This window comes from Manihot esculenta, chromosome 16 (assembly GCF_001659605.2).
Source record: "Manihot esculenta cultivar AM560-2 chromosome 16, M.esculenta_v8, whole genome shotgun sequence".
Lineage (NCBI taxonomy): Eukaryota > Viridiplantae > Streptophyta > Magnoliopsida > Malpighiales > Euphorbiaceae > Manihot > Manihot esculenta.
Window position 1 is genome coordinate 31,059,208 of NC_035176.2, and position 19,212 is coordinate 31,078,419.

Consider the following 19,212-nt stretch of genomic DNA (forward strand, 5'->3'; position numbering starts at 1 on the left):
ATTAATATATTGGATTTCAATACTAGTCAAATTATGACCTGATCACTCTTCTTAACTGCCAAAATCGAGCGCTTACTACCCATTGGAACAATTGGTACTCACCCTCGTAACGCCGGACTCTTATGTGGAGGTCTTGGGTTCGAGTGGTGGGGGAGGCGACCTAATATTCCTATGTGGGGAATATTAGGCCAAATCCCATTGGCCTCGTGAGGTCTTGGGACAAATCCTGCCCGGCGGTTGTGAGGCCAATGGAATGGATCACGGGAGGGTCGGACTTCAGGCTCTGGGCCGTGTGGGCTCGGGAGATGGGAGAGGGACACCCGTGACATAAATATTTCTTTCATTTTCAAAAAAAAAAAAAAATGTCAAAAACTTAAATAGGTGAAAATAGATAAAGGATTAATATATGATATAAATATTTTTAGATTTATTTTATTATTTTTCTACATCTAGATTCTTTTGCTACTGAACTAGAAATTAATAATATTAAATAAAAAAATAATAAGACCCAATAAGACATCGTTTAAGTTGGAGGATTCAATAGGAAAAGTTCAAAATGTTTAGGATCTTTCTTAATCAGAATTTTTCAATATTTTGTTAGCGTCAATGTTGTAATTTTTAATCATATTCCTCATAGCGCATTCAACGCATTGTTAGAAGACCATCGATTTGAATTTTTAAAAAATAGAATTTTTTTTGGTGGCCCAGAAAATATTTATGCTCCTTTATTATTTAAAATTTATCCCTTAAATATTAATTTTATTAAATATATAAACTTAAACTTTAAAAAAAAATCATAATATCCCATAATCTTTCTCATTTTTAAATTTTTTAACTGTTCAAATATTTTATCCATTTTCTTTTTTTTTTACATTATAATTAGTATATAAATGAAATATTAGCACCGTATTTAATTTTATTTTATATTTAATACACTCCATCGTTAGTCCTTTCTTTTTTCTAAATAAGAATTTAAATTATCTTTTAATATTTAATTCAAAATATATGTTATTAATAATAATTTTTTTAAAATAAATCATGAGTAATATATATGATTAATTTTTATTTAATTATTATAATTTTAGTAAATTCAGATGGTAGATAAGTTAAGATTCTAATTCAAGTATTTAATATATTAATTTCAATTAATACACAAGTGAAAATATATATTTAACATAAAAAAAAAAACATTTCAATTAATTTTAAGTATTTTCGAGGCTTAGCCTGGTGGAAAGTGCATCCTTTTAGCCTTGTGAGGTCAAAGGTTCGACTCCCCACCTCTATTTCAAAAAAAAAAAAACCATTTTTTTTATTGAGAACATCAAATAAAAAATTCATACTTTAACATATTTATACATTGTTTATTGGATAATGAAGGAGCTAATCCTTTATAAGATATTTGAGGCTTAATTTGATAAATTTTCATTTAATTTAATTTTTTAAATAAATTAAATTTAATTCGAATAATATTTGTCTCATTAAATCTTATAATTTAATTTATTTAATAGCTTTTCAAATATTTGTTTAACTCTTTTCTAATTCGTTATACTTATTATTTTTATTTATTTATAATGTGATTGAAATAAAATTCTGCCGTGATCTCGCAACGCCGACCACGAGGTTCAACCAATAACTTACCTGTTAAGAGGATCCATCAGCCAGTCGCATATGAGAGGATCACGTATGATCTAACCAATTGGAAATTTATTTTTCGCATTACAAGAACGAAGATTGACAGACCAAACTCAAGTCTTCTCGTCTTATGCGACAAACACAACAAAGGCTAATAAAACAAAATCACCAAATAGCAACACTCATTTGTTCGTCGTCCAAGGACTTGCGTATAAGAGTCATAGATAACAAAACAAATCTAGTATAGTTAAAAATTTTGGAAGGTATGATCAGCTACAGAGTCTTTCATGGCAGCTCAGTTACTGGCGAGGTCAATTGTTTCTCCCATTCATCACACTTCGATACTAAGTTTTCGATACTAAGTTTTCGATCTTGAAGAAACAGCAGGTGATAGACTTTTTGCCCATCAACTCCCATGAATCGTTCAATGGCAGCACAGACATCTAGTGGAAGTAACCAAGAACCTGACCACCTACATTCCGGCTGATTGCTGCTTCATGGTCCAATACACCATCTGGAGTGGTTATCACGACATACCCATACTGCATGAATGAAATTAAAAGAAATATCAATTGCAAGCAATCCAATTGCAGAAATGATTGAAATCAAATGAACAAAATTGCAATACACTTGTCTATTTGATCGTACAATACTTCGAAAGATTCCAAACCAACCTGATGAGTGGGAAGCATTCGCAACCTGTATGCTTCTAGATCCTTTGCCTTGATGTCTTGCCTGTAAGTGAGTGCCCGACAATCTTTTACCCTGCCTTGTAGTTCAACTGTTATCCTCCCGACTCTCTGTGGGTCATAAACCTGAAAATTTTTTATATATCCTAGAAATATCACACAAGGTTAAAAAGGCCTTGAAATGATGGCAAACACAACAGCAATATGAAAAAACATTCAAGTAAAATGAATTAGAATAAATCAGAAGGACAGTGATATACCTGACAGTCAGCAGGTTCATTTTTTAAATAAAAATTATTGTCAAAGGAGCAAGGTGCACAAAAACAAAGGGTACATCACCACACAAAAATGCAAGTGCAGAAAATGGTGTGAGGCAAGTGTTTATTCAAAATATGGATAGAACATATTGGTGGGATTTTTAGCATGTTATTTCTAACATAGTCACTTCCAACTAGATTCGAATTAAAGCTTAGTTGTTATAGTTCTAATAATGAAATAAAAAACCAAAAAAAAAAAATCAGAAAATTAATAATACAAATAAGAAAATTAACTATGCTAGTTCAAAACAACTCAAAAGAATAAAAGAAATAGCAAAAGTCACCCTTTAGATGCATTTGCAAAAAGTAAAATTTCCTAATTTTGAAATGTTCTGGTTTCCAATGGCCAAAGCATCTAAATGAACTTATAAAAACGTAAAAAAAAACACAAAAAATGGATATTTATCTCTATAATCGCTATAGCATCAATGCTATAATATCTTTAATCACAGTTCAATAACACAAAAATGAAATCACAATAAAATATCTATTGAGAACAGTTCAAGAAAGGCAATGTGCAAGTATCAGTGCATAATCTACTGCCAACACCAGGGAAAGCACGCAAAATCAAACAAGCCCAATCTCACTTTGGCTTTGGCATGTGTTCCTGTGCTTCTGTATGATTGAACTTCGTAGTATATGACTTGGTTAATCTTGAATGTTGAATCTCAACTACCAGAGACTAAAAAACTGATTGAAATGATAACATGTCAATTTGGAACGGGCAGCCAATGAGATATAAGTTCTTATACTGCAATTAGCGAAGATTCCCCAACATTTCTAGTATTTCACACCTTCCAGCAATTTAACAAAGGTCAATCACAGCAGAAGAAATTAGACTGACCACCTCAACTGTAACATAACTGAGGAAATAATTCACTCTCATATCAAGTTGTCTAATATTGCAACAATCAAAACCAGCCCAAATGGAACAATCCAAGTTGTTACACATATGACAGATAAGAAACATAGAAAACGCGAAATTGATATGCAGAAAGTGAAAAATGTGGCAAATCCACAAGAAAACAAGTAAACTCTGTAGAAAGGAATCACGCTTATTCCAGTTGCTGGCTCCGTTGAGGTACGAAAATCAGAGAGCTCATACTATGTCAAGGAACAAAGATAATTTACAAAAGAGAGATTTTCCAATGTTCCCAACGTTAAGTGGGAGATGTTTCCGTAGAATGCACACATGATTAAAAAATCCCAAAACCAAAAGTCAGCAATTAAGGGATCTAAATGCCTAAATACGCAAGAAAAAACATCCATTTTCTTATTTGACAGACAAATTCAAGTTCGAAGATAATTGGACAGCAGAGGAATTTCTTTCCGTAAAAAATTGATTATATTTACCTCGATCTTTCATGATCTTGAGGAAAGAAGACATGACAGTAGAGATGGGTTGCAACTCCACAGAGGCTTTCCCTCTCCTCTCTGCATTCACTATTGCCCTCAACGCATCATTCAATATCCTCCTCCCCATTTCTTCTCTCTCTGTCTCACGAACTAAACCTAAAACCTGATGATCTTTGGGAAACTATGTTGAGAACAGCACAAGGGTTTATGTGGCTCTTTTGTTATTTTTATGAAAAAGAGGGTTTCTATAAAGAGTCTTACACGTGTACTGCGTAGCGTACACACGCGTCTTCAAACAAAAATCATTACTCATTAACTATTAGCAAATAGCGAACTAAATCTTTAAATTTTAGTTTTATTTGTATGAAATATTTAAAATTTATAGTAATTTAATTTAAAATTTTAAAAATTAATAAAAATTTTAAAAATTAATAAAAAATTTTAAAATTATAAATTGTATTGTAAGTATATCAAATTTAAATTAAAAATATATTTTAAATTATTTTATTTTATTTATATGTTATATAAATAAATGTTATTAATTATAAAGTTAAAAATTTTAGTTATTTTATAATTAATATAAAATTTTAAAAATTAATATAATTAAATTTAAAATTTTAAAATTTATTTATTTTTATCTCCTCGATATAAAAAATATATTTTTAATTTATTTTTATTTATCATGAGTCCTAATAAATATTTAATAAATTTTATATTTATTAGTTTTTATTTTTTAAAAATCTTATTAAATATTCATTATAATATATTATAAAATAGTAAAAAATTTTAAAATTTTCATATGTAAATAACCCTAAATTTTATTCAAAGTCAATTTTAATTTAATAACTTAAGTTTTCGGTGAATAAATATTAATTTTATATTTAAATAATTAAAATAAAAAATCAAAATAAAATAATTTATAATAAAAAATATAAATAAACCTTTTATATCTTTTAAATATAAATTCAATTAATTTTCTATATTTTTACTCAAGAATCAAATAAATTCAATTTAAAATTTTAATCCAATTAAGTTATTATATTGTTACTCAAAAGTTAAATAAACTTTCATCTCATATAATATTATTTTTAATAATATAATATTATTTTTTAATAATAAAAATATTTTTTATATAATAATTTTTTTATAATTTTAAAAATTATTTATTACATTTGATGACCGCTGGATTTCTCCATCCCGGTCAGGGACCAAGCTCTCAATCACAGCCCATCTCTCGGAGGCCCACGCGACCTCAATACAAATAGGTCCAGCCCGTTCGAACCTTGATACAGGGTCCATATGGATTTCTCAACCAGGCCGACCCAGTTCCCATTACCTCTCAGGCCGGCCCAGTCCTCACTGCTTCTCAGGCTGATCCTCTTTGGACCCAGTATTATTTCTATCTCTCGGTCCAACTTAGAATCGGGAAGAAAGCCCCACCTTCAGCGTTGTAGACCCGCCCACACACGCACGAAGTGAATCGGGGGCCGTTACGCATGAGACAGGTACCGAATATCCCCGTACGATCGTATCAATATGGCAGAGACAAGTGGTCCAATGATAGCCGGGCCGTTGCACGTCACTAGCATAGGAGAAAAAGAGATAAAAGGAGAATGATCTTCCCCTAAGCTCTAAGTTTTTTATTATTCCAAAAACCTCTGTAAAAACCCTATTTTCTCTGGATCTCAGATTATCATCTAGCGCCGTCTGTGGGAACGAAGGAGATCTTTTCATCACCGGAGTTCCACTCTTAACAAAACCCACTGAGATCCACGATGGCCAATCACAATGAAAGCAATCTTAACATCCCAAATGACCTGAGCTCTGCCCAGGAGGGGCAGCAGTTCTCCTTTTCTAGTCCTACAACACTAAATAACCAAACATCTATTCCTCTCAATCCCTCGCCAAGCTTGGCAAGGAATGCTTCCACCGCTACCTTATCTAACCAGGACCTTCAAACCATGGCCCTCCAACTACAGAACACCGCCCACTGGTTGGGACAGATAATGCAACAAAGGGGCCTCAGCACCCCGATAAATACACTCCCAGTGGTAGAAGAACCCCAAACCAATGAGCCCCAACCTGCCCTCGACTGCCTTCAAACCAGCAGCCGCGGTATCGGAGAAAAGGGGAGAAGAGCCGAGGAAGAGGAAGAACCGGAGGTCCGAGTCCATGGAAGGAGGGTGAGGGAGATGATAGAGAATGATGAGGCTGACAACTATTCCGCCAGGACAACCAGGTGGACCAGAAGTGAAGCAGAGGAGGAGGAATACCACCTGGAGAAGAAACCCAGGCTGGAAGATGAGAATGTAGACCAAAAGCTGCAAAAGTTGAAAGAGCAGCTCTTGGCTGAGCTGGGAAAAAAGGATCCGAGCCAAACCTTCCTGCCCACTTCTTCACCTTTCGCGAAGTGGGTGCAACAAGAGACTGTTCCTAAGAAGTTTATGATGCCATCAATGGCGGCTTATGACGGAGCTGGAAACCCCCGAGAGCATGTCCTCAACTACAAGACTTTCATAGAGCTGCAGACTCTATCAGATGCCTTAATGTGCAAGGCATTCCCAATGACGCTCTCGGGGCCAGCACGGGCGTGGTTCAACAGCCTCGAGGCTGGGAGTATCAGTAGTTTTGGAGATCTGGCCACTCGCTTCATCAGCCGGTTTATTGCCGGAGTGCCCGCAAATAGGAAGACGAGCTACCTGGAGACAATCAGGCAGAGAGGAGACGAATCACTCAGGGAGTATGTAGCTCATTTCAATACAGAGGCCCTGCAGATCTCCGAGCTCGACGAAGAAAGGGCTGTAGAAGCCATGCAGAAGGGGACGACCTCAGCAGAGTTCTTTGGCTCATTAAGCAGGAAGCCTCCGACCTCACTAGCCGAGTTAATGAAGAGGGCTGAGAAGTACATAAGGCAGGATGACGCCTTGGTGACAAGCCGATTCGCCAAGGAGGGCAGGTAAGGAGAAAATCCCGGAGGAAAGGAGGTCGGAGAAGCAAGAGAAGAGATATGGCAAAAGGCTTGAGCCTTACAGACAGCCTTGGGAGCGAAAGGACCAAAGGCCTCTCCCTCCTCGGGTCTCAGAACAAAGATCCCTCCCCCCGTGGGTCCCAGAAACACCGACTCCCCTCAACGTTTCTAGAGCCGAAGTGCTCATGGCCGTCCAAGACAAGGAGTTCCTCCAATGGCCTCGACCCATGAAAGCAGAAGCAAATCAGAGAGATCCTGACAAGTATTGTCAGTACCATCGCGCACACGGTCACGACACCAACAACTGCTTCCAATTGATAGCAGAAATAGAAAGGCTGATAAAGAGAGGGCACCTGAAAAACTTCATTAAAAGATTGGAGGGACAGGGACCTCAGCCTAATCCGGCAGTCCCAGTATAGAGGAGAACGGGAGCTGGACCAGTGAATGATGGATCCAGTGGGACCATCAACATGATTGTTGGGAGAACGTCATTTGCAGATTTGGCGTACTAAGGGCGCTCATCTCAGATAATGGCAGACAATTTGATTGCAGCACCTTCAGAACATTTAAGGCGAACTGGGCAGAAGAACTCAGTAGTATCCTGTGGGCACTCCGAACTACCCCTAGAGCGTCCACTAAAGAAACGCCCTTTGCACTTGCTTACGGCACAGAGGTCATAGTCCCAGTCGAGCTGCAAATCCCCACTCATCGAGTCCAATTTGTTAACGAGAACACCAACGACGACAAATTAAGGAGCAACTTGGACGCTCTCGAAGAAATTAGGGAGGAAGCTCAAGTCCGAACTGCTGCTTATCAACAACGGGCAACCCGTTACTACAACCAAAGGGTCAAGGAAAGAAGTCTAAAGGTAGGGAACCTAGCCCTAAGAAACTTGAAAGCTACGGGAAAAAGAGTGGCAGTGGGCAAGTTGGCACCGACCTGGGAGGGCCCATTCAGGATAGCAAAAGTGGTTAGGCCAGGAGTATACCGAATCGAAGATATGCAGGGAAACCCTGAGCCCCATGCCTGGAATATCCAGCACTTGAAGAGGTATTTCCCTTGAAATATTTGTAAAGAAAATTTTGTACTCTAAAAAACACAAATGAATAAAATAACGCCATTCTTTACACAATGATGTTATCTCTATTATGAATATCACTTCTCTTTTAAAAAGAAAGAACAGAATATGAAGACCCTGAGACATAGAGACCTCAGAGGTAGAAGACCGGAATCCCCAAGATCTCCCGGATACAAGTCCAGGATCCCCATGATCTCCTGGCAATGAAGACCCTGAGACATAGAGACCTCAGAGGTAGAAGACCGGGATCCCCAAGATCTCCCTGATACAAGTCCAGGATCCCCATGATCTCCTGGCAATGAAGACCCTGAGACATAGAGACCTTAGAGGTAGAAGACCGGGATCCCCAAGATCTCCCGGATACAAGTCCAGGATCCCCATGATCTCCTAGCAATAAAGACCCTGAGACATAGAGACCTCAGAGGTAGAAGACTGGGATCCCCAAGATCTCCCGGATACAAGTCCAGGATCCCCATGATCTCCTGGCAATGAAGACCCTGAGACATAGAGACCTCAGAGGTAGAAGACCGGGATCCCCAAGATCTCCCTGATACAAGTCCAGGATCCCCATGATCTCCTGGCAATGAAGACCCTGAGACATAGAGACCTCAGAGGTAGAAGACCGGGATCCCCTAGAACTCCTGGGAAAACAAAATAAAAACGGCCGGTGAGGATCTTAAAAGACCTCCCGGAGCATGAAGACCGGGATCTCCTAGAATTCTCGGGAAAACAAAGAAGACCGGGATCCCCTAGAACTCCCGGGAAAACAAAGAAGACCGGGATCCCCTAAAACTCCCGGGAAAACAAAACAAAAATGGCTGGTGAGGATCTTAAAAGACCTCCCAGAGCATGAAGACCGGGATCCCCTAGAACTCCCGGGAAAACAAAACAAAAACGGTCGGTGAAGGTCTTAAGGGCCTCCCGGAGCAAAAATTTCCAATATCATGTGCAGGGACAACTTATAAAAACACAGCTCCGATCTCACGCAAAAGATGAGTCCTAAGCTACCAATGAGAAATCAGATTCCAACCTCCCGAAGGAGCTCGGGGCACAATAGCCAAGAGCGCCACAGCCCCATGCCGACCTCACAAACGAGCTCGAGGCGCCGAAGTGAAAAAAGCAAAATTTTGAACTTCCGAGCTCACGATACAAGAAGCGTTACAGACTGTAGGCATTAAAGCCTAAGCACAGGGCAAGGAACCGAGCTCCCAAACCAAGTCCGACCTCACAAACAAGCACGGGGCAAGGAACCGAGCTCCCAAACCAAGTCCGACCTCACAAAACGAGCTCGGGGCACCAAAGCGAAATTTCGAACTCCCAAGCTCGCGATACAAGAGGCATTATAGACCGTAGGCATAAAAGCCTAAGCACAGAACAAAGAACCGAGCTCCCAGCTCGGATAGCCTCGCAACATGCAACACTCAGGTAGAATGAAGCTAAATATAGAGGAAATAACAGAGAACCGAGCTCCCTCTATGAAAAGGCTCATAAATGCAGGAACATATAAGAGGACAAACGAGGGCAAAGGACTGTGCTCACAGCACGAGTCAGTTTGCCATGAACAAACATTTAGCAAGAATAACCCAAGAAGAAGGAAAACGACAAAGGCCGACCTCCCCGTCCCAATGGAGCACGCAGATTAAGTTGCACTGCCTGACGAAGGATCACCTTGAGGAGGACCAGACATCCGAGCTCACAACCAGAAAGCAAAGTAAAATCTCCTAAAAGGAAGCCGTGCAAGTACGAATAAAGTACAGGGATTTACTCCTTCACTATTCATGTAATAAATACTGAGGCAGTAAAGGGGCAATCCGAGGAAAATCTAATGACACGAAGCAAATAAAACCTCAGCTCCAGTCCCTGTCAAGACAGAACTAAAGGTAGAAAGACGAGCCCTACTCATCATCGCAACAGGTACATGATTTGACTTATTATTACTCAGCAAAGGCTATGCGCCCGAACTCACATTAATAAAGTAACAAGGATAAAAACTTGTAAACTGAAAGCCTTGACCACTGTTAAAAACAGAGCTCACGAGTGCAGCTAGCCTAGCTCGGAAAGAGCTCACGGACAAAAATGCCTTAGTGAAACAAATAAATCTATAGGTCAAAAGTTCACAGTGGATTCCTTAGGAAAATTCTAAAACACATAGTTTAAGTGATTCATTCTTGATAAACAGAGATAAGTTCAAGTATGAAGGAAAAACAAGAAACAGTCCAAATGAGTGAAAGTAAAATGTCATTAAAAGAAAAAATATGTTACAACCTATTCTAAATCACCTACTCCGATGAAGGCAAAATTGTCCTTAAAGGACTTACATGTTTAGGCATGTCATCATCCACATTTACATCATTATCGTTCATACTATTTACATTACTATCTACGGGAGAACTGCCATCCTCCTGCTCAGAGCCCTTCGTACCGACAAAAGGTACGATCTCCTGCCCTCGAGGCCCAGCGTCTTCATCCCCTTGCTTGGGTTTTGCCTCAGAGGACCCAGCTATAGTGCGAGAGGTTCCTTTGGGTAAGGGCAGATCATCCTCACCATACAACACGTCCTCACCATCGGAGTCCACCTCAGCAGCTCGGAGCTTTGCTAGAGGGGTAGAAAGAGCAAGTCTGGAATCTCTCAAACCCCTATTGAAACCGGACACGTACATGCGAAAGCCTTTGTGCCAAATAGCGACCTTCATCTCATCAGAGGCTTTATACTCCGCAAGTCGTGACTGGCAGGCCTCAGCTATAATTGCTTTCAGTTTGGGAGAATCCTTGTAAGTTCTAAGATGAGCTTCACATGCTTGTTCAATCTTCTCCTTTAGCTCAGCTGATTCCTTATACTCCATCAAACGCCTCTCGCACTCCAACTGGATCCTGTCTTCAACATGTTTGGCCTCCTCGAGCAGGGCTAAGCATTTATGCTCCAAAGTCCTGACTTCTTGACTAAGCTGTTGATTGTGAAGTTTGGACTCCTCCGTCGATGAAGCCAGGTCTCTGATACGCTCAGAACTTTTGCTCAGCTCCTGCTCGAGAACCTCCACCCAAGCTAGGGCTCCTTCCTTTTGAACCTTCACCTTATCAAGGTGAACTTGAGCTCCTTCAAAATCAGCCTTTAGGGCCACATATTGACGCTGGACCTCATCCTTCTGATTCACAGCCTCGTCCTTCTCACGAAGAGTCTCCACCATGGAGGACAGCTGCTTCAAAACTTCTTCACATCGAACCTCAGCTGCAGCCGCCCTCTCATCAGACTCCTTGAGAACCCTGCGGGTATGAGACAACTCTGCTTCCAGGGACTCGGCGTGCTCCTGTGCCTCAGCCGCCTTCCCGTCAGCTCTTTTGAGGGCCTCCAATGCAGAATGCAGCTCTGCCTGGAGGGACTGGGTATGAACTCGAGCTACCGTGGTCGCGAGCATCCACCTCTATAAAGAGGCCCGTCACCTAATATAAAGGAAAAACTGTCAAAACAAAGAAACAAAGAAAAACAGAATGAAAACAAAGGAGGTAGCTTAGCTTACCATCAGAAGCATCTCCCTGATTGTATCTCCGAGCTCCCCACGAGGTCGAGAACGGAACGCTGCTTGCTCCCTAGTAGAGCTAGCTAAGAGACCAGTGAGAGCAAGCAAGCGTGGGTCCGAAGCCTCCATGACGCCACCAAACATCCGCTCCTTGACAATCTCAGCAACCACGCTCGCCAGAGATTGATGAATGATATCCTCCACGTTCAGAATGTCGTTGTCAGGAGCAGACAACAGTGGTATCACAGGGACATCTTTCTTCTTTTCGGGAGGAGGGAGAGCAGGAGTCGATTCTTTAGAACCTTCTTTCTCCTCTCCAATAGGAGGAAGGGCTGGAGCTGATCCCTTGGAAGCCCTGGACTTCTTCTGAGCTGGAGCTGGGGCAGGCATTTCAAGGGAGGCAGGAAGTTTGTCCCCTGCCTTCTCTGTGACACCTCCATCCTTGGCAGAGTCAGATCCCACCTCTTCAGGGGCAAGAGCATCATTGGTGGGGGCCTCCGAGACATCTTCGTCCACGAGAATGACCTCCGCTCTTTTCCCAGGAGCTCCCTCTTCTGTAATGGGGACCTCGAGCCTCCCCCCGGGGACCTCCTCTTCAACAGCAGCGGAGACCCCAGAAGCGCCCACAGTAGGAAGGACAAGGTCCGACCTCATCGATCCGACACCCTCAGCCATTTTAGAAATAATCATGGGACCCTCTTCCATCCCCTCATTAGAAGTACCTTGAGGCCGGGGGGCTTGTATAGACTGATGAGCAGAGCTCGACCCCTCTTGGCGGGAAGGCCGGGACGACCTGCTGCGTCGAGAGCTGGGCTTAGAAGCCCGAGAAGAGACCGGAGGAGGAGGTGGAGGTCGAATAGCCGACCTAGAGGAAATAGTTTCTGCCACCTTTTGAATAGCCTCTCCCACAGATCGCCCTGCCAGCAGGACGTCCAAAGCCGCGTCCATACTCTCTCAGGACAATATGAGGTTCTTGGGAGGCTTGATTTGGTCCATCTTGGAGTCAGAGGCTGCAAAAAAATATAAAATCAAAACAGGTTAACATAATCCCAATAAAAATCACAAAGACAAGGCAGAGCGGCTGGACAAGGTACAATACCCGCATCCTGGATATCCCTAAGGTTAGAGGCAAACATACACTTCTCGACGTCGTACTTCTTGTCAACAGAAGTCAATCTAAGGTACCCAACCTGCTCTGTAAGGCTCAGCTGGGGCAGATCGTTACAACCCAGAGAGACCTCCCCCCAGTCGAGCTCCACCCCCCACGATGAACCGGAGTCTTTTTTCAGCTCCGCGACTACAAAACCCTCTACCCAACCCTTTATGAAATCCTTATAGCCCGTGAGGATGGATAAACCCCCACGGGGGGAAAAGTAATAAAAATTGTTACTTGCTCTGACTAGACGAAAAAAGGTCACGAATAGATGAACCGTGGGTGTAAATCCCCAGCTCAAGCAAATGGATTCAAAGCAACACATGAACAAAATAGAATTTGGGGATAGCATTCGGGGAGTTATTCTGAAATATTGGAAAACCTCGGTAAAGAAGGAGGTAAACGGAAAAGTTAGACCAAAGTCCCGTTGTTTAACAAAAAAGACTATGCTACGATCCTTCTGGGGATCTACCAAACCGGGAGGAGAAGGATCGGGAAGAACAATCCTCTCGTTCCGGAGAGGAGCTCGTATAAGATAAAGGGGAGTGTCCAAATACCTCCGAGAAAAGAAGTTAGTTATGGTAGAGAGAGTGATACTGGACTTGGTGTTAAAAACTTCAGGAAGCTTAGAAATTTCCATGGAGACAGAAGAGGCGTACCTGAAAAGCAGGTAGAGCTGAGAAGCAGAGGAAATCGAAGAAGAGCAGAGAACAGGAGAAGGCAAGCGTTCCGAGAAGATAGAGAAAATTCAAAAAGCAAAGCAGTGATGAGACGAAGAGTGGCTCTGAACAGTTTTGTCCTGGGGCGGTGCGGTCATTATTACACTTGAAGTTTACCCCCTCATTAGTCGGGCAATAACTGACGAGAAGGTAAAGGGGCAATTGATGACCGCTGGATTTCTCCACCCCGATCAGGGACCAAGCCCTCAATCACGGCCCATCCCTCGGAGGCCCACGCGACCCCAATACAAATAGGTCCAGCCCGTTTGAACCTTGATACAGGGTCCATATGGATTTCTCAACCAGGCCGACCCAGTTCCCATTGCCTCTCAGGCCGGCCCAGTCCTCACTGCTTCTCAGGCTGATCCTCCTTGGGCTCAGTATTATTCCTATCTCCCGGTCCAGCCCATAATCGGGAAGAAAGCCCCACCTTCAGCGTTGTAGACCCGCCCACACACGCACGAAGTGAATCGGGGGCCGTTACGCATGAGACAAGTACCGAATATCCTCATACGATCGTATCAATATGGCAGAGACAGGTGGTCCAATGATAGCCGAACCGTTGCACGTCACTAGCATAGGAGAAAAAGAGATAAAAGGAGAATGATCTTCCCCTAAGCTCTAAGTTTTTTATTATTCTAAAAACCTCTGTAAAAACCCTATTTTCTCTGGATCTCATATTATCAACATTTATATATTTTTTAAATTTTTCATAATAGTTAAAATATTAAATTTTTATATTTTAAATTATAAAAATAATATTTTATTATTAAAAAATATTAAATTAAATTATGACTTATTTACTTTTTAATAAAAATACATAAATTTAATTAATCTAAAATTTTAAATTAAACTTATTTAATTTTGAGTGAAAACATAAAAAATTAATTAAATTTATTTTCATATTTTTTTCGTTAACCTCCCAAAATCTTCAACAATCTCATCACAACCATTATCGTTCACTTGCGATAAAACACATAGCTTTTTTTCATCCAGAGAAGTGAAGTATTCTCCTATTAAGAGTACAGCCAGCAACTTAAGTGGAAGTCCTGACAAAAACACTAGAAGAACCAATAATCTTTTTCAAAACATTAATAATTCGCTATTAAGGTTTAGTTTCAATACATCAATTTTTTATTTTGTTATTGATTTAATTTTTTGTTTTTTCTATTGAGGTTTGATTATTGTTTTTGCAATTGATTATTATGAGTAGTTGTTTTTGGTCTTCAATTTCATACAATGGAGTTTTTAAAATCAACAGGAATGCTTTTGATTTTCAATTTTTTAATTTAAAAAACTATATATTTTTAAAAGTTAAAGGATAGTTAGAGTGATATAATGAGCTATATGACTGAAAAGACATTTTTTATTAATTAAAATTTTTAGGTATTCAAACGGTATTTTCCAGACAAAGGAAACCTAAAATCGACTGAAAAATATTGTCATCCAATAATTACAGCCACCGACCGAGCTGTGATCACCTTAGCCACAAACTATATGTGACTGGAAGGGTGGGCCAATGCCTAGCCCAGATAGCCAGACGTGGGCGCGCTCGATCGAACTTGAGACGCGCGCGCACAGTCTCCATTGGACTGGCACTGTAGGAGTATATATAATGCTAAATATCCCCATTTGTACAGTATAATTTCCCGCCTCTTCCTTTCCCATTTCCCGCTCTGAAAACCCTAACCAACCGAAAACAATGGGGCAAAAGCAACAACCTCCCACCGATCCGACCGCCGAGCACAAGAAACGAAGGCGCGTAGGCTTCTCCAATATCGGTTAGTGAATCCAGCTCTCATTAACTATTTTCTTCGTCTCTCTACAACACTTGATACGAGGACTTCGCTCGACTTGTTTTTTTTCGCATTGTTTCATTTCCCCAATATAGTTTTCGTTTCTGCTTGATTTTCTGTTCCCGCTTTGTTTCTACCTGCTAGTCATTCAGTAAACGACTTTTCCCTGCAGATGCTGGAATCGAGGCCAAAGACTGCATTAAAATTTACCTGGGTATGGTATTTTTATGCACATTCGATATCTTGTTTGATTATTGGACTTATTTTTCTTGGTTATGAATCCTTGAATTGTTTTTTTTTTTTATGTTGTTTATTTATGTTCTGGGTTCCTCTAGTAGTATCAGTGCTTGCTATCTATAATTTTACTACCTTCCTGAAAGTAGGGTCGTTTTTACTTAACATTACAATTGACTGAGAAGGAGAGGTAAAAAGCTTACGGAAATTTTCGGTGTGGGGCATTTCTTTGGTTTTGGAGAATTTGGCTTCTCCTCAAGCATTCCTAAGCAGCTGGCGCCGTCAGCTTGCTCTATCCAGAGAAGTTCCATATAAAATAAGTGCTTAGATTAGACAGACTTTGGGATCACCTGCCTGCTAGGGTTCTATGTTAGAGACCCAGATGAACGAAAGGCGATTTCTCCATTGCATTATGCCCATTTGTCATGGATCCAACACCATATTAGGCGTGCTTGCTTGATAATTAAGAATTTTAGCTGGCTGAGGCTATTTTTTATTAGGCAGAGTGGATGACGTATGTTGTCTATCTTTGCATTTCCTTTTTGTCCCTTTCCTCATCCCCCTTCTTTGAAATTACAGATGATTACTCTAATTTTGTGTGTACTTGATTCCTGATGTCCTAGTTTCTAGCAAAGAACAAGTGGGTGCTTCTGAAAATTACTGCATTGATCCAGTTGACTTAAATGGCTTTTTTGATGAGGACGGGAAAATATATGGTTACCAAGGGTTGAAGGTAATTATTTGTTTGTATTATCATCTTATTGATGTTTGGCATAGTATTAGCATATGTTTACTATTTATCTTCTGTTTGTTTTCCCTTCTCCTCATTATGCTACAGTTTCCATGTATGACTATTTCTATAGAAAGGAGTTTTCGTAATCCTTTTTTCTTAATACATTTCATGCAGATAACTATCTGGATTAGCAGCATAACATTTCATGCTTATGCTGATATTACATATCAGAGTAAATCTGATGTGAGTAGTAAGATTGTTTGTCATTTATGTAAAAGTTCTTTTGTCAACCAGATCTAATTTGAGGGTAGTTCTGGTTTTATATCCTACTATCCTTTGTATTCTAATGGTTGCTATGTTTTTATGTTGTAGGGTGGAAAAGGGATTACGGAACTCAAATCTTCTCTTCAGGTATATTTCTGACTTCTGAGTACCTTTCTTAATCTTTGTTTTATTTTTTGTGTTATTGGATCTGCTGATTGAGTTAATAATGTACAGAGAATTTTTGCTGAGACTCTTGTGGAGAGTAAAGAAGACTTTCTAAAATCATTTTCAGTTGAGAGTAATCTGATTAGGTACTCTTTATGGATATGTTGTCCACATCTAATCATCAAGACTTTATCATGTATATTTTTAATTCTTTAAATGCTCTCAGATCTATTGTCTCGAGTGGGGAGGTATTGCAACATAAAGGCTCTAATGAACATTTTCGTGATTCTGTTACTCATTATGGGGCAGATACTTCAGATGTGAAGGTGCTTTCTGCATACATAGCCTTTATAACTTCTTGTATGATGAGAATGGTAGTTGCTTTTCTGGCTTTTTTTTTTTGCATTGGTTTAAGGAGTTCCTTAATTTATGAAGTTCAAATGATGTTTCTTTGATCCACCTTCCCAAACAGTGAAAATAGGCTACAGCAAGATCATGATAAAGGGGAAGCTTGAGCCCCTCAGCCCTGTATAAAATTGGGAACTAGGAGTTAGATTTTGATGAAGGTGATATTTGGGGATGATTAGTGATAAATCTTACCCTGCATAATTTGATTAGGCCACAAGAGCACCAGTAAAAACTACCAAAAAATTGCTGTGTTTGGTACCTGTAGGTAGAGCGTTCTTTAGGTCATTGCTCTTGTTTGTAAACACGTGTGAACTCTTCATCTTCACTTTTGTTTTGCATTTTTTCAGTCTGTTTTTTTGTGGGCAAGAAAAGGTGGTCTTGTGGCATGTTGACCTAATTTAATCAGTTTCTACTTATTTTCCCCCCAAATGGCCATCCTTTTTTCACATTCGGTCTATAAAAATTGTTCATTTGAAACAGAGCGCGATGGTTAATGTGCTCTCCTACTGGATCAGGTTGTTCGCATGGTGATAGGCAATGAAGGTACTGGACACCTTTACAGTCGTTTGATCCCTCTCGTTCTTCTTCTTGTTGATGGTAATTTCCTTGGTTTATAAAAAACAATCTTTGTTGCATTACTTTTTTGCACCCTAGTTGTGTGCTTAGTTTTTGAACTCCTTTTATTTTTTCCTTGATCAGGTAGCAACCCTATTGATGTGACTGATCCTGGGTGGGAGTTATATGTACTGGTTCAGGAGATAAATGATGAGCAGGGGGACATTCAACATAGAGTTCTGGGTTTTACAGCAGTTTATCGCTTCTATCATTACCCTGATAAAACACGACTACGGCTCAGTCAGGTTCATTTTCCTTCATGTTGTCACTTCATCTGTTGAAATGCTGAGAACTGAAATTATAATTCTTTTGTAGAAGTACTTTTGATGGTTCTTTTCTGCAGAATTCACTCATCAAAGCTATTGGATGACATGTTTCTTTTGCAACAGATATTGGTTTTGCCTCCTTACCAACACAAGGGTTATGGTCGTCGCCTTGTTGAGGTGGTCAACAATGTAGCAATATCTGAAGATGTTTATGACTTAACTGTTGAAGAACCACTAGATTACTTCCAACATGTGCGCACATGTATTGATGTACAGCGTCTGCTTGTTTTTAGTCCAATCCAAGACGCAATTAATTCAGCTGTTTCAAATCTGAAACAAGGAAAGCTATCAAAGAAAGCTCATGTCCCCCGGTTCATGCCTCCTTCAACTGCAATCGAGGATGTTAGGAAAACATTGAAAATCAACAGGAAACAGTTTCTTCAGTGTTGGGAGGTCCTAATTTATCTAGGCCTTGATCCTGCTGACAAGTGCATGGAAGATTTTGTGACAATTATTTCAAATCGTGTGAAAGCTGATATCTTAGGAAAAGATTCTGGAAATGGTGGAAAGCAGGTGATTGAAGTCCCTAGTGATTATAGTGCAGAGATGTCATTTGTCATGTTTAGGACGGGGAATGTGGAAGGTGGTAGTCTTCAGATGGACGAAAATCAAACAAATCAGAGAGAGCAGCTGCAACAATTGGTGGATGCAAGGATCAAGGAGATACAGTCGATTGCACAGAAATTGCGTCCTGTTTGAACTAGTTTGTAAGACATCCAAGTGGAAATAGCATTTTGGAATATTGAATTGTTGATTCATCTTCCAAAAGATGCTATTGAGATGCTCTAGGTTAGGTGATTGATCTGTGCCTTATTTCTGATTTAAGTTTTTGCTATAGAATAGCTGCAGATTACCTTTTCTTTTTTTTTCCCCCTACAAATCATAGTAATCATCTAACCTTTTGTCATACCATGTTGATTATGCCCTATCTTTCCTTTATGTTATTCATCCAGAAAGTCTTTGTAAATTGAGGTGCAATGTCCCAGTCTTAAAAATCTGTTCTTATATAATATCCGCCTGTGCCAGATCTGAACTGTTGCCTGACACTTGGCGAACATGCTGCATGTCGTGTTCCATTTAGCATAGCATCTTTCAAGAGTCGAAGCACATTAAAACATGTTAATATATATTTGGATTTGTTTCATAAATTTGGATTTTGAAGTTTAGATTTTAAATATTGGATTTGAAATTTAATTTTTTTTAAAAATCTTTTATTTGGATAATTAAAAATAAAAAAATCATAT

At 39.8% G+C, this 19,212-nt stretch overlaps 3 protein-coding genes across 6 annotated transcripts; 1 reads left to right on the forward strand and 2 right to left on the reverse strand.

Moving 5' to 3' along the window:
• Positions 1–1,684: 1,684 nt before the first annotated feature.
• On the reverse strand, positions 1,685–4,198 carry LOC110604090 (40S ribosomal protein S15a-5). Its single transcript, XM_021742170.1, has 3 exons — positions 3,992–4,198; positions 2,307–2,467; positions 1,685–2,174 (listed from the first exon to the last, which is right to left on the reverse strand). The coding sequence occupies exons 1-3, from the start codon at positions 4,119–4,121 to the stop codon at positions 2,076–2,078; spliced, it is 390 nt and encodes a 129-aa protein (XP_021597862.1). The 5' UTR covers positions 4,122–4,198; the 3' UTR covers positions 1,685–2,075.
• A 6,121-nt stretch (positions 4,199–10,319) lies between these two features.
• LOC110603300 lies at positions 10,320–12,503 on the reverse strand. The gene is made up of 2 exons (XM_043951758.1): positions 11,556–12,503; positions 10,320–11,459 (listed from the first exon to the last, which is right to left on the reverse strand). The coding sequence occupies exons 1-2, from the start codon at positions 12,501–12,503 to the stop codon at positions 10,320–10,322; spliced, it is 2,088 nt and encodes a 695-aa protein (XP_043807693.1).
• A 2,544-nt stretch (positions 12,504–15,047) lies between these two features.
• On the forward strand, positions 15,048–18,875 carry LOC110602843 (histone acetyltransferase type B catalytic subunit). 4 transcript variants are annotated; one of them, XM_021740426.2, is made up of 10 exons: positions 15,048–15,208; positions 15,396–15,437; positions 16,081–16,190; positions 16,365–16,433; positions 16,563–16,601; positions 16,689–16,765; positions 16,846–16,945; positions 17,543–17,624; positions 17,727–17,887; positions 18,032–18,875. In XM_021740426.2, the coding sequence occupies exons 1-10, from the start codon at positions 15,130–15,132 to the stop codon at positions 18,665–18,667; spliced, it is 1,395 nt and encodes a 464-aa protein (XP_021596118.1). In that variant the 5' UTR covers positions 15,048–15,129; the 3' UTR covers positions 18,668–18,875. The 4 variants fall into 4 exon arrangements, with proteins under 4 accessions (XP_021596118.1, XP_043808114.1, XP_043808115.1 ...); XM_043952179.1 differs by lacking the exon at positions 16,365–16,433; XM_043952180.1 differs by lacking the exons at positions 16,689–16,765; positions 16,846–16,945.
• The last annotated feature ends 337 nt before the right edge of the window (positions 18,876–19,212 follow it).